At 59.7% G+C, this 13,072-nt stretch overlaps 1 protein-coding gene across 2 annotated transcripts in view; it reads left to right on the top strand.

Moving 5' to 3' along the window:
- Positions 1-555: 555 nt before the first annotated feature.
- FAM102A (family with sequence similarity 102 member A) overlaps positions 556-13,072 on the top strand; it is a 37,282-nt gene continuing 24,765 nt past the window's right edge. Inside the window, exon 1 of one of the 2 annotated variants that reach the window (XM_036855203.1) lies at positions 556-1,582. In XM_036855203.1, the coding sequence (XP_036711098.1) occupies positions 1,437-1,582 (146 nt within the window). In that variant the 5' untranslated portion in view covers positions 556-1,436. The remainder of the gene's footprint in view (positions 1,583-13,072) is intronic. The other variant, XM_036855202.1, reaches the window with a different exon arrangement.

Genomic DNA, 13,072 nt, shown 5'->3' with positions numbered 1-13,072 from the left:
GTGATGAACTGCTTTAACTCAAGCCCTGGCGAAGCCTTTACAGGCACTTCCCTCCTCAGTGCTGAGAAATAGAGATTCGAAGCCAAACACCTGCATGGTCTAGTTCCGGCCACCTCTCTTGGGTGTGTTTTCTGAAAAATGGGACTCGCTACCTTCCGGGCCTGATCTAGTCGTCAACGAACTCAAATCTGGGAGGACACTGGAGGGCCACTTCAGCCATAGTGCTCATATTGTTTCTTCTCGTCATTGTTTCTCCTTTTCTTTTGCTCGCGCCCTCCGCCTTGCCGGCCTGCCGGCCCCGGCTTTCCGCCCCGCGACCTCCCACTGCCTCCCCAGGGCCCCTAGCCTTTTCCCTCCGCTCCGCCCCGACCGAGGAGGCGGGCCCAGATGGGCGACGCACCAATCCGAACGCCTCAAGCTGCCTCGGCCTCCCGCGAGTCCCGCCCCACGCCGCCGTCCGCCAATCGAGCTCCGCGCCCGCCCCGCCGGGCCGCCCAATCGTGGGCGGGCTGAGCCCCTGGCGCCCCGCCCCTCCCGCGCTCCGCGGCGGCTCCGCGGGCGGCCGCGCTGGGCCTCGGCATTCTCCGAGCTGGGCCGCGCAGCGTCTGGCGGGCGGTGGCGTCGGGCTCGCAGGCGGCGGCGCTGCTGCTTGCGGGGGTGCTGGCCAGAGGCGGCGGGTGAGGCGGGTGAGGTGGGCGCCACCGGCAGGCCGGAAGGGCGCCTCAGCTCCGCCGGAGCCCGCGGAGCGGGACGCAAGACCGAGGAGGAGGCGGCTCTCCTGCTGCCTGGAGCCCGGCCCGGTGCCCGCCGGGAGGGGGCAGTGGCTGGACGTTCCCAGCCCGGAGAGGCCCCCAGAGCTCCCGGCCGCCCCCTGGGGGTGCCCTCAGCCTCCCCGGACTTACCTGCGCAGCTGCCTGGCACCCAGGAGCGGGAGCGTGGGCACGGCGTGGGCGCCTACCCCCGGCCGCCAGCGGGGCGGGGGCGGGGCCGCCCTCGGCCTCACCGGGCCGCCCATCGCCCTCAGTCTCACCGGTCCGCCCGCTGCGCCCAGTCGCGCGGCGTGAGCTCCCTAGGGACCGCGGCTCGGGATGCTGTCCGCCAGCGCTGCCGCTCGCGCGCCGCCCGCCACCCCTTCCCTTGACTCCTGGGCCATGCCCCAGTGTTTACATGCCGGTGAAGCCCCCGGCCACTCCGAACCCTTCCAAGCCCCAGCTCCCCGAGGGTGAAGCCAACCGGCCTGCGAACTGGACTGGTAGTTCAGACCAGGGCCCTCCGGACTCAGATCCCCATCCGCTCTGCCGCCTCAGCCACCATCTGGGCGGGATCCGGCTCTGGTGTTTTGAGGAGGGGGTGTGGTGTAGGGAAAGGAATCCTGGGGATTTCTGGCTCCCCCCCTTTTTTTGGCCTTCGGGGCTTCAGACTCAGGGAACTCGCTCATGGCTTTTTTGATGAAGAAGAAGAAATTCAAATTCCAAACCACTTTCACCCTGGAGGAGCTGACTGCGGTCCCCTTCGTGAATGGGGTCCTCTTCTGCAAGGTCCGGCTGCTGGATGGCGGGGATTTTGTCAGCTTGTCGTCAAGGTAGGAGCTGGGGCAGGCCTGCCTGCGGGGAAGGGGGATAAATGAGCCAGATCTAGCCACTTGGCGAGTGTGGAAGTGCCTCTTGGGGTCCAGAGAGTCCTGGAGATTATGTGTGTCTGGGGCAGGTTTGCACAAGGCAGGAAGGACTGAGTGATCTGGGAGGTCTGGGCCTGAGGAAGCTGGCAGGGTGCTGGGCACCCATCTGCAGGTGACCAGCCAGATACCTGGGGGTCTGTTGTTTCAGCCCCCTTGTGGGGCCTTGCACACACAGCCCACAGTAGGCCCATTCTGCAGACTAGTATGAAGAGCCCAGCGGGGTTTGGGCTCGAAGGGCTGAGAAGGGGAGGAGTGTTCCAGGGCATCTTGCACCCAGCTGGCCGCTCGGGCTGTCATATGATTTAGAGCCCGGGCCAGCCACAGGTTCCCTGGCACTCCCTGGCTCCTGGGAAGGTCCAGCCCCAGGCACTCCTGGTCTGGCTGGAGGGTGGTGGCTGGATTTTGGCCTGCCCAGCCCCCTCTGAGTCACTGCCCTCTTCTGGCTGGAGCTGGGCTGCTTTGCATTGCAAATGCCCTTGTCAAGGAGGCTGCTGCCCTCTCTGAAAGAAAGAGGCTCGGTCAAGTTTAGTTTTTGTGTTCTTCCCCATCCTGCAGGTCCAGCTGCCCGGCTCATTGCTGAGGGCGGCTGAGTTCCCAAGCTGCGCCCACTGCCTGGGCCCATCTGGGGTCACATAGTCCTGGAGTGTGACAGATGGGAGTTTGAGTCCTAGCTCGGCCACTTTGTGGGCCCAATACACGTCTCTCTGTCAGAGTTGTGAAGAAGTTTCAGCAGAGAGAATGCGGTGCAGGGCCTGGCCCAGTGCCTGTGACCCACTGGCTCCCTTCCTTGGTCTGTCCCTTTGCTCCTCAGGCCTCCTTGTGGGCCCAGTTAGCTGGAGCTGCCTCACAGTTCTGAGATGAGGTGCCTGTTACGGATGGAGAAACTGAGGCCCAGAAAGAGGGAGTAAGTGGCTTGCCAGGGACCTCGAAGGAGGCAGTTGTCAACTGAACTTGGCCTGTTTGGAGACCTGTTGGATGAATCTGGTGGTCGAATGTTCTGCTGGGAGGAGGGAGAGGAGGCATACAGCCGAACCCAGATTTAGGAATCTCCAGTGTGGGACAGGGTGGGGTGCCTTTTCTGTGCACTTGGGTCCGCTCAGGCTGGGAGCTGCTTATCTGAGGAATTCAGACGAGGGCTGCCCTTTGCTGTGGGGGTGGGAGGCTGTCCTCGTTGCCTGGGAAGCCTGTGATCCCGTGGCCACCCACAGAGTAGCCCAGCCTTTCTGGGAAAGGGCTGTGGTGCTCAGAGCTAGGGCCTGGGGTCAGCCAGTGAGTGGCCGGGTGACCTAGGGCAAGTTACCTAAACTCTCTGATTCCAAGAACCAGCAATTATTGGTGCTTTGCTCCCTGTTTCACTAGCACCTCTCACTTAACCTGTTGACTATGCCATGGAGCAGAGTGGAGGTTGGGGGAGGCCTGTAGTATTGTTATTCCCATTTTATAGAGGTGGCTCAGAGGCTCAAAGAGGGATTGATTTCTCTGCGTTAGTACAGCAGAGCCCAGATTCAAACTCAGGATGCGCTTTTAGCCTGTTCTGCCTTTTCTGCCTTTGAGCCTTAGTTTCTTCTTCTGTGAAATGGGAGAAGTCATACCCACCCCTAGAGTTGTGATGGGGAATGGGTACTGTATATACCATGTCTGGCCAGGCAGATTGTTGCAGCAGCTGTTGTTACTATGGTACAGGGGCCCAGGCCCCAGCCCCTCCTACGTCTTGGGGGAACCAGGTGGAGTCAGCAGAGGGCCTACATCTGACCTGAGGGCTGGGGGCAGGGTCTTGGATCCTACTGAAGAATTAGTATTCAGCCCCAGGCTGAGGTCTCAGCTGGCTTCCCAGGCCCTGGGGCCACTGTCACCCTACCTGTCAGCATTTCAATTGCCCTAAACCTGCCCCCTCATCCGGGAAAGTCTGGAAAGTTCCAGGTCTCAGCCCACAGTGTCTGGATTTCACCTCTCTCTCCCCTTCTTCCCTCTTGGCAAGGGGCCATGGATTCCCTGAACCCGGCTGAGCCTGCCTAAACAGGCTTTCCCAGCCCTCATCCTGGATGAAACCTGAGTGGCATGAGGAGGGAAGAGCTGACATTGAACCCCACACAACTGGGCACTTAGTGGGCTCTGGGTACCTGTTTGCTGCTGGGCATGTGTGGCTGGAGGGAACAGACACGTTGGGACCTGAGGCTGCTTTAGAGCTGCTTTGGCTTTTGCCCAGGAGATGGGGGTTCCTGGGTTCCTACCCTTCCACTCCCATCCCCCACACCCTGGTCTGCAGCCTGGGAGCCCCTCTTCACAGCCCACCTCTCCAGAGGGCCAAGGCCCTATTGTTTTCGAGGTGGGGTAGGGTCAGGGGTGACGAGACCTGCTTAGTTTATTAGCACACTGTCCGTAACCCCAGAGACCCCTGACATGTCCCAGGGTGTGGGGGTGGTGGCAGCATGGGTGGTGTCTGAGCAAAGCAGGCCCGAGGCCCCACTCCTGCAGCAGCCACCCTCCTAGCTAGAGTGTTTCCCTGTGTGTTGGGTGCCATGGCAACAGCTGGGTACACAGCTCCAGCCTGACCCAATTTGAGCAGGTAGAACAGGTGGTACATTGCACTGTTCCCCAGCCTCATCTTTCTGAGGCCTCCTTATGAACCATAATCCTCACAGCTACCCTGTTCAGTGCTACGTGCCAGGTGCCGTGCTGAGTGTTTTTGCACATGCTGTGTCCGTTCATCCTCTCGGCCATCCGGAGAGGTCACCTGGCTAGAAATGCAATTGGGAAAATAACCATTTTATCATTAGGGTTTAAGCTGCTTTTGACTGTGCATTATTAGATGCCAGGGACCTGCTGAGCACCTCGAATGCATGATCAGCTGAGTCCTTGAACCACCCCGTGAGCTGATGAGGAAATTGGGGTCAAGAGACCTAAAGTGATGGACCCGTGTCACTCAGCGAGGGAGTGGCAGAGCTGTGATTTAAATGTGGGCAGGTCCGGCTCCAAGGCCCTGTCTTGCCTTGGTGGCAGAGGGCTTGAAGTAGCTACAGCCTCATGTCATGTCCTCAGACTTTTGAAGGAGGTTCTTTTTAGTGGGTTGGGTGGTACAGGGAAATCCAGATTTGGATCATTTCAAGGCACTGGGCTAGATCCTGTGAGATCTGAGGAAAAGGGGCCTTGGGGCCACAGGTGGGGATGGGGCTGAAGTCCACTGCTGTGGACTTGGTGCCAGGCACGGGCTGGCACTGGGGCACAATGGGCATTTGCCAACATCTCTGCCTAGAGGCCTTCCAGCAGACGCATCCAAATGGCATCTGGGAGGCTTTCCTAGGGGTCCCAGGAGGGATGCGTCCCAGCCAAGTCTGGTGAGTCGGGAAGCAGTGGACCAGGCTGTGGTCTCCCTAGGGCAGGCTGGGCACAGGCTTCCAGCCTTGAGCCAATCTGTCTTTCAGGCAGGAGGAATCCCAAACATCCTGAGAGGTCTCTGTGCCGAGCTGGCACTGGTCCTGTGGCCTGCCCCATGCACGTGGCTGGTGGTGGGAGGGAGCGAGAGGGAGGCGTTGATTTACCTAACAGCAAGTCCTCTCTGGAGGAGACAGGCAGGGCGAGCCTCCTAGGCCAATGGATGGGGAAACTGAGGCTGGGGACAGGGAAGTCACTTGTTCAGGGTCACTTCATAGGAGGAGCTAATGGCACAGCCGGATGGGCTCTGGTTGGCCCTGACTTCTGTCCCATCTGCAGTATCCCTCTTTGCACGAAGGGGCAGGCTGGGTCAGAAAGAGAAGAGGGGCCCCTCCGATGGCTCTTCCTGCTCTGCACTTGGGTGCCAGGCTGTCTAAGAAGCAGACTGTGTGACTTGGGCAGGCTCCCACCCATCCTTTCTTTTTGGCAACTTTGAATTTTCCACTATCTCTTCGGTGGGGTTTTTATTTGGGCATCCTTTTGAAAGAGGGCATGCCTGCTCACAATACAGGTACTGACTTCTCTCTGTGGGCCTGGCCTTGAGCAGGCCAGGACGGGAGACCTCCGAGGGATGTTTGGGATTTGTGGGGGGCATGAAGAAGACCTTGGACAGGTCAGCTCTGCAGCTGGAGGCCCTGTGCCCGGGCCTGGGGAGGCCAGGTCTTTGCACACACACACCACAGGCTTGGCTGGGCCTCTGCTTCCCCGAGGCCCTCTCCCTCCCTCCTTGGAAAAGGCTGCAGCTGCCACTTGAATCTGCTGCCCTGCGAGGCCTGCTCTCATGCACATCTTAATGTGGAGGGAGGGTCATGTGGAGATGGACACACAGTTCTGTCTCTTGGGCCCAAGGGTGCAGGGATGTGGAGGTGCAGTGGGACCCTAAGGCAGGCAGGACATCCACTTCCCTTCACAGATCGGGAGCTCTGGAGACCGAGTCGGGAGGGGGGAGGAGGAGGAGGGGGAGGAGGCTGGCAGGCACAGGTCCCTTTTCCACATTTACCGAGCACCCTCTTGGTCCTGGGCTTTCAGAGGTGACCGGGACCAGACAGCCTTGCTCCCATGGAGCTCCCCATGGGGTGGGGGCAGTATGCCTGCAGGCATCACAGAGGAAGGGCTTCCCTGAGGAAGTGACCCTTCATGGGAGCCTTGTGGGCCGAAGGGAAAGCCCTCCCTATCACAGTGATGTGCCCCATCCTGAAAGCATAAGCTCCGTGAGTTTGGGAAGAGGTCAGGCAGAGGTCCCCAGCTGGAAGGCACTTGGTCAGTGATCTAGGCAAGGGGCTGGCATGGTTGGGGAATGGAGAGGGGTGGCACGGGGCTGGCTGCAGTAAATGAAGATGGGGGTAGCTGGGCTGGACAGTTCCTGGCTTTGGGGGTCCAGCCGAGGGGCAGGGGGGCAGTGTGCCTGGATGCTGGCTCTTGGCTGCCAGGTGGAGAAGATGCCAGGGTGCCTGACCGGTACTCAGTAAGGGAAGTTGGAGTTGTGGCCTGGCTGGGCCGTGGCAGGCAGGGGGAGGAGAGTGGGCACACTGGAGAGAAGGTGGGCGGGTAGAGCCGGCAGGTGGGTTTCCTTGTCCTCAAGTTCCTGGCACCACACCCAGCACTTAGTAGGTGCTGGAAGATGGAAGTTCAGAGAGTGCACAGTGGCCAAATGCGGCTGGGGTTTTGTTGCCCTATACAGTGCTCTAAGAGTTTCTGACAGCATAAACAAAAATCTTTTAAATCAGAAGATCGAGCAACGGTGTCACGTGGCAGCATCTGGCCCAAGGGGCTTTGCGCTACCTCCTCCGTGGGCTGCCTGCTCTGGGCTCTTGCTGACCCCCTGCATGCCCTTGGATCCCTGACGGTGGTCTGCCTCCCTCATTTACTCGGGCCAGCCTGGTCCCCGGGGCCCTTGTGGAAGGCCTTCCGTGCACAAGCTGGGGCCTGAGGAGGCGGGTGCTTGTGGAGAGATGTCTTGCTGGCAGGCTGCAGAGACCACCCATGGCAGCCAGGCTGTGGCACCAGGCCAGCTGCGGGCTCCCTTGGGGTCAGCCTGTGCGTGGCCTTGGTGTCTGCTCCTTGAGCCCAGCCTTTGCCGCCAGCTGGCCACACCATTGGCAGGTGCCACCCTGGCGGCCCCTGCCACCTGCCTGCCAGCCTGGCTGTGGCAGAGCCCTGACCCGAGGTGATCTGGCCCTGTGGAGCCAGGGCTGTTCCCCGAGGCCTGTTCCTCACTTTGATCTCTGTTCTGGGAGCTACTCTGGCCAGGGGTTCTTAGTAGCAACCACACCATGTGTCGGAGGGCCCCGAGTGCCTTTGAACTCTGCTTGTTCACTACCTGGAAGTCCTGACTTGCATTCACGAAGCCCTGCCTGGACCTCATGATAGCTGCTAGCATGTCTGCTCACGGGCCTCGCGAGCCTGGGGACTCAGTATGTGGAGTCTGGTGACTGCTGTGTGGTGACCTTGCGGTCACTTGCCCGCTGCTGGGAGGAGCAGTATAGCACCCATGGCAACCAATATAGATTTATCCTCATCTCATCAGACAGCCACGGAAAGGTTTGAGCAGGGGAGAGACATCAGATTTGCTTAGAACGAGACCTGGAACTAATTTGGGGCGAGGGCTGTCTCTCTTCATTATCCACTTGGCCTGGCAAGTGCTTTGGGTTCTGAGGCTACCAGACCTGCCCCCAGGGCCTCAGATGTGCTCTGTGACCTGAGGTCTATCACCCTTGGGCCTTCTGGCTCTCCACGAGGTCACACTGTGCCGTTGGTGGCCTTGGTGAGGCCTGAAGCTGCCCAGCCTGTGCCTGGCCTTGGTGTCTGCTTAGGACTGTCGTTGCAAACCCTCGGTCTCTGCTGTGAGCTTCTTTTGGTGGCCTGGGCTTGGAATGGCTCTCAAATGCAGGCCTGGAACCACCCACCCCCCCATCTGCCCAGATGTCAACTGGGAGTGGCCAGCCCGCAGTTGGGAGGAAGGAGCCCCGATGGAGGACGTGCCACCTGTTTGTTCAGGCTGATGGCTTGCCCTGCACAGGCCTGGGGAGGACATTCCCGTCCTCTGCCTCTTGTCGCCTGTTTGACCTTGGGCAAGGGACTCAGTCTCTAAGCCTCAGGGGCTGCTGGTGTCTGCCTCGCAGTGTTCTTGGGAGGACCAAGTGAGATAATGCCTGTCAAACGTCCAGCTCGGCCGCCCATCCTTCCACCCCTGGCTGAGTCAAGGTGGTGGGCTGGATGGCGCACCTCAGTTGCCCTTCTGTGGCAGCTGGAACTTCCCTGTGGGCCAGGACTGACTGGGGTGCTGTCTCTGTCTCATGATTCTAGGGGTGCCGTGGGGAGAGGCTACTTCCGGAGGGGTGGGAAGCAGGTGAGGAGCACACCTAGTGTCTAAGGAGCTGGGCCTCACGCTGGAGCTCAGGGTCCCCAGTGGGGCCTGTGCACTTTATTGCCTCTGTTGGCTTGAACCTGCCCTGTCTTGGGGTGCTTGGCTCCGAGCCAGTGAGAGCTGGAGGGCTCCCGGGGTGGGGCGGGACTAGGGTGTAGGGGGCTTCTGCCTGCGGGAAGAGGCCCTCTGCCCAGCCAGTTCTGGGACCCACTCTGGCAAGCAGAAGACCGCCCCCCACGTGAGGCAGAGGGCAGACTCTGCTGGGGGACGGGGGAGCAGGGGAGAAAGCCAGGGGCCCTCGGTGGGTGGCAGGCCCCTGGTGCTCCCTGACTTTTACCACACCTGACTTTTCTAGTTGTTTGCTTCTGCGGTTGCCTTGTCCTCAAGCTCCCTTCCCCCGCTTCTTCACCTGGCTGAACTCCTGCTCAGCCCGAGAGCCACCTCCTCTGGGAGGCCTTCCCTGGCCTCTTTTGGCCTTGTACACCCCTGTGGGCCATGCGTCTTAGCTCCTGCCCCAGACCGTGGGCAGGAGTGGCCTCTGTTGCATCTTACTCCTGGGGCTTCCTGCCGAGGGTTGGCGCTGGCGCAGGGCTGGAACTTTTCTCCCTTGGCCCTGAACCAGTGTGGGCGCTGATGGTGCTGGACCAAGTGCCAGTCACCGCCAGCTGCTTGGGCCCAGCCCCTCCCCACCCTGGTGCGGGAGGTATCAGCGCGTGTCAGGAGCAGCCCTCGCCTGCATACCATGCAGCTGGGCACTGCCTTGGGCTCAGAGGCTGCGATTGAGAGGCAGCTGGCCACACCGATGGGTTGTGTCGTGTGGCCCCTGTGTGTGGAGTGGGGATGCTCCTGGGGGATGGGGAGGCGGCAGAGGCTGGTGCCTGCCCCGGGAGGCCCCTTGGCAGCTACTCACTGGCTCTGTGACCGTGGCCAACAGCCTTGTCCTCTCAGCCTGGGCTTGCTCCTCCATCAAGTGGGGTGCGGGTGCCCATGTGGGGGCGGGAGGGCTCCCTAGATCAGGGCGACCTGCTCGCACAGGGCCCGGCACCCGGCAGCTGAAACCAGACTAAACGTGCTGGGGAGGGCGCTGGGGAAGGCAGAAGTCTGCGCCCTTTTTGCACGCAAGGCGCCCTTACTTCCCACCACTTCCTCTGCGTGAGTGCTGGACTCTCTGCAGACACACAGAGGCAGCACACCTGCGGCTCCCCGACGCCCAGTCCCTCAGGGACAAGTTCCTGAGCACCTTCTGTGTGTGGGGCCCCCGTGCAGCTTCCCGGGGTTCCAGCCCCGCCCCGCAGTGCCCTGCCCCGAAGTGCCCCGCCCAGGAATGGATGCTGGGCTCCGTCCCAGGGACAGTGGGTGAGTAGGTTGGGGTGGAGGGGAGAGAAGAGCAGCACAGGGCAGAGGGAGGCAAGGGCAAGAGTGCTGAGCAGGGAAGAGCTAGTGGCCTGGGGGCTCAGAGTCGGGGGAGGCCACGGGGAGGGGCTTGGACTTCTCTGACCAGGGACCCACAAAGGGGTGTGAATCAGAGTCAGAGTTGTAGTTTAGAACCCCCAAGGGCAGCCATGGGGTTGACCACTTGGGACTCCACATTGTAGGAGGGGAGGCGGCTGTCAGCTGAGAGGAGCGGTTTCCCACCTCTGTCATCATGGAATGATTAAAAACAAAACTCGAGCCTGCTGTGCAGCAGCCAGTGCTACTCACAACAAGGACAGTGTCGCAAACAACCTCGAGGGAAGGAAGCCAGACACAAGAGCATGCTGTGCGGTGCCGTTTATATAAAGTTCAAAAGCATTCTGATTAAAAAAAACCCATCCTGATACGAGTCAGGATGATGTTGTCTTTATTGGGGTGGCGGTCATGTCTGGAGGGGACTTCTGGGACCTGTGAAGTCCTGCTTCTAGGAGGCTGGTTACACAGGACTGCTCTGAGAGGCAGCCAGCTGTGCACTGACATGTGCACATGTCTGTGTGAGAAAGGCCTTGAGACACCCACACCTTTGATCGTGCTGGGCACCTGAGACCCTGGAGGAGGTCCTCAGGTCTTTCCAGACTCTTTCTGGCAGGGCAGCCTGAACCATCCCTACCCAATAAGCATCACTTATGAGCCTTAACTCAGCAGTTGCCAGCAGTCTTCTCTGGCTGGGGATTTTCCTCTGCCTCTTGCAAACCCTGGCAGGGGCTGCTGGGTGTGGGGCTTGGCGGTTCAGAAGGAGGGCGGGCTCCCAAGGCTGCCAGACCACCGATCTCTCTGAGCCTCACTTTCCTCTTCTGTGAAATGGGGTGATAAGCTCCTTCTTGGTGCTTGGATTAAGTGGGTTACCACTCCCCTGCCCCAACGCCCCCGTTAGGTGCCCAGCATAGCCCCCGGCACAGAGTAAGTGCTCAGGAAAGGCTGGCAGTGGTTGGTATTAATGCAGGGCAATTATTGGAGAGGATCCAGGGGTGGGAGCAGGAAGGAAAGGTTCACCTTCCTCCTGCTCTCCCCTTAATTGTTTCTCTTCTCTCTTCCTATGTTTCACCCATTCAGCAAACATTTGTGATTAGAGCCAGGCTGCTGCCCTGGCCCTGCACTGGGCACTGGGTCCAGCATTGGCTGAGACAGCCATGGCCCCTGACCTTGGGCCCATGAGCCAGGGGAGACCATTAGACACATCAGCTCTCCAAGCAGTGCTGAGCACGGTGGGGGAGGGGCGGCATCAGCCACTCCTGCCTGCTCTGGCCCTGACTGCTGTCTATGGGGATGGGCCTTTGACTGGGTACTCTCCCTGAATGCAAGAGAAGGCCTGACCCAGGGCTCCAGCACCTCCTAAGGGTTTTCTGTCGGCTAAAGAGGAATCACATGGACCTGGGTGAGAATGGCCATGCCCCTTTTGGATGCAGACAAGACCAAGGCCCAGGTTTGTTTCCCAGTGTCCCACTCAGGCCTGGCTCATAGTAAGTGCTCAGTTAATGTGTGTGGACTAAGTGAATGACAGGGGCAGTGATTAGCCCAAGGTCAGTCCATGAGCCTGCAGGAGAATCAGCTGTCTGGGGAGGAGGTGGAGATTGGTGAGTCCGGGCCTCCTGGTCCCACCTGACCCCGAGCCCTTTGTCTTGTGGTTGGAATCTCAGAGAGCTGCTGAGGATGGCCAGCAAAGCAGGTCTTAGTCTGTGCTGGTTTTGTGAGGAGACGTGACTCTGGCTGAGTGGTCCCTGATTATTCCTCGGTCACCTCAGAAGTCCAAGGAGCCGTGGGGAATGCGGTGTGGAGCAGTGGGAACACCTGGGGGCAGATGAGAGATGGTGATGACCTCTGACCCCTCAGTGACTACAGAGAGCTGGAGAACATGACCTGACCACAGCTGGAGGCCCCTTTCCTGGAGGTGGAAATATCAGTGGAAGAAGATCTAGGGTGGCCCTTATTGGGAGCAGCGCTGTGAATATCACTAATTTAGTCATCAGAGACTTACTGAGCACCTCCCATGTACCAGGTGCCATCCTTAGGACATGGGAAGCAGCAGTGAGTGAAACAAAGGCCCTGCCTCCAGGACCCCTGCGCTCTGGGACATGGACGCCTCCTTCCATTTTCACCATTAATAAGACCCATGTCCAGAAGAGGAAGTAATTTGTCTGCAGTCGTTGTGGGGAGGGTGCTTTCAGGAAAGGCTATGGGGTTGGGTAGGGGCTCAGAGGACAGGGACATCCCTGTGACTCACTTGAGTCCAGCTATTCAAGGAACTGGGCTCCAGGGATGGGGATACCTCCCTCCCGTTTCTTCCCTTCCTTGGGTGATTCAAACACCACCCAGGCGTGAGTCAGCCAGGAGTGGCCTGAGCTTGCCTGGGCTACCTGCCCGTCCACCTCCCAGGACGTCCCAGCCAGGTTCAAGGTCTGGGGAAATGTCCTGATCCATGGTCCTGGGGTGGGGAAGTGGGGCCTCCATCAGGGCCCTGGCTTCCTGTTGGACCATCTGTCTCAAGAGTTACTTTCGATGGTAGCGGCCATATCCCCCTTTCAGTGTGAGTGTCCTCTGGGTATGTGCCAGGCCCTGTTCTCTCATTAGGCCTTTTAGCAAACCCGTGAGACAGGGTAGGGCAGTGACTGAGGCCCAGAGAGGTCGTGTCCAGTGAGTGGCAGATCCTGGCCTTGGTCCCCAGCCTATCTGCCTCCTGTACCCTTGTCTTGTGAGTGAGTGGTCCCACTGGGGATCTCAGGGGCTCAGGAAGGGAAACTCCCTGTGCACAGCCAACCCCACAGCTCTGTGTTTTACAGTCGTGGGTTCTGGAATGGAGGAGGGAACATTGCTACTATAGCCCAGCTGCGGCTCCTTGCTTTGAATTTCGAGGGCCTGGGCCCAGTTTAAGATTCTGAGGTCAGACAGCTATGGGTTCAGATCAGATCACGGCCTTCTCCAAGCCAGACCTGGGGTCGGTGGCTTCTCTGCTCTGAATCTCAGTTTCCCTGCCTGTGACGTGGGGATGATGGTAGCTACCTCCCAGGCTTGGGGTGTGGACTCCAGGAGGTCAGGCAGGGAGAGCTCTCAGTTCAGTGCCCAGTAAGTAGGAAATGCCCAGGAGGCAGGAAGCTGACATTATGGACTTTTATAGGAACATTTCC

The sequence above is a fragment of the Balaenoptera musculus genome, chromosome 6 (genome assembly GCF_009873245.2).
Source record: "Balaenoptera musculus isolate JJ_BM4_2016_0621 chromosome 6, mBalMus1.pri.v3, whole genome shotgun sequence".
NCBI lineage: Eukaryota > Metazoa > Chordata > Mammalia > Artiodactyla > Balaenopteridae > Balaenoptera > Balaenoptera musculus.
Note: the sequence above shows the minus strand (reverse complement) of the source record. Positions and strands in the feature narration are given on the sequence as shown.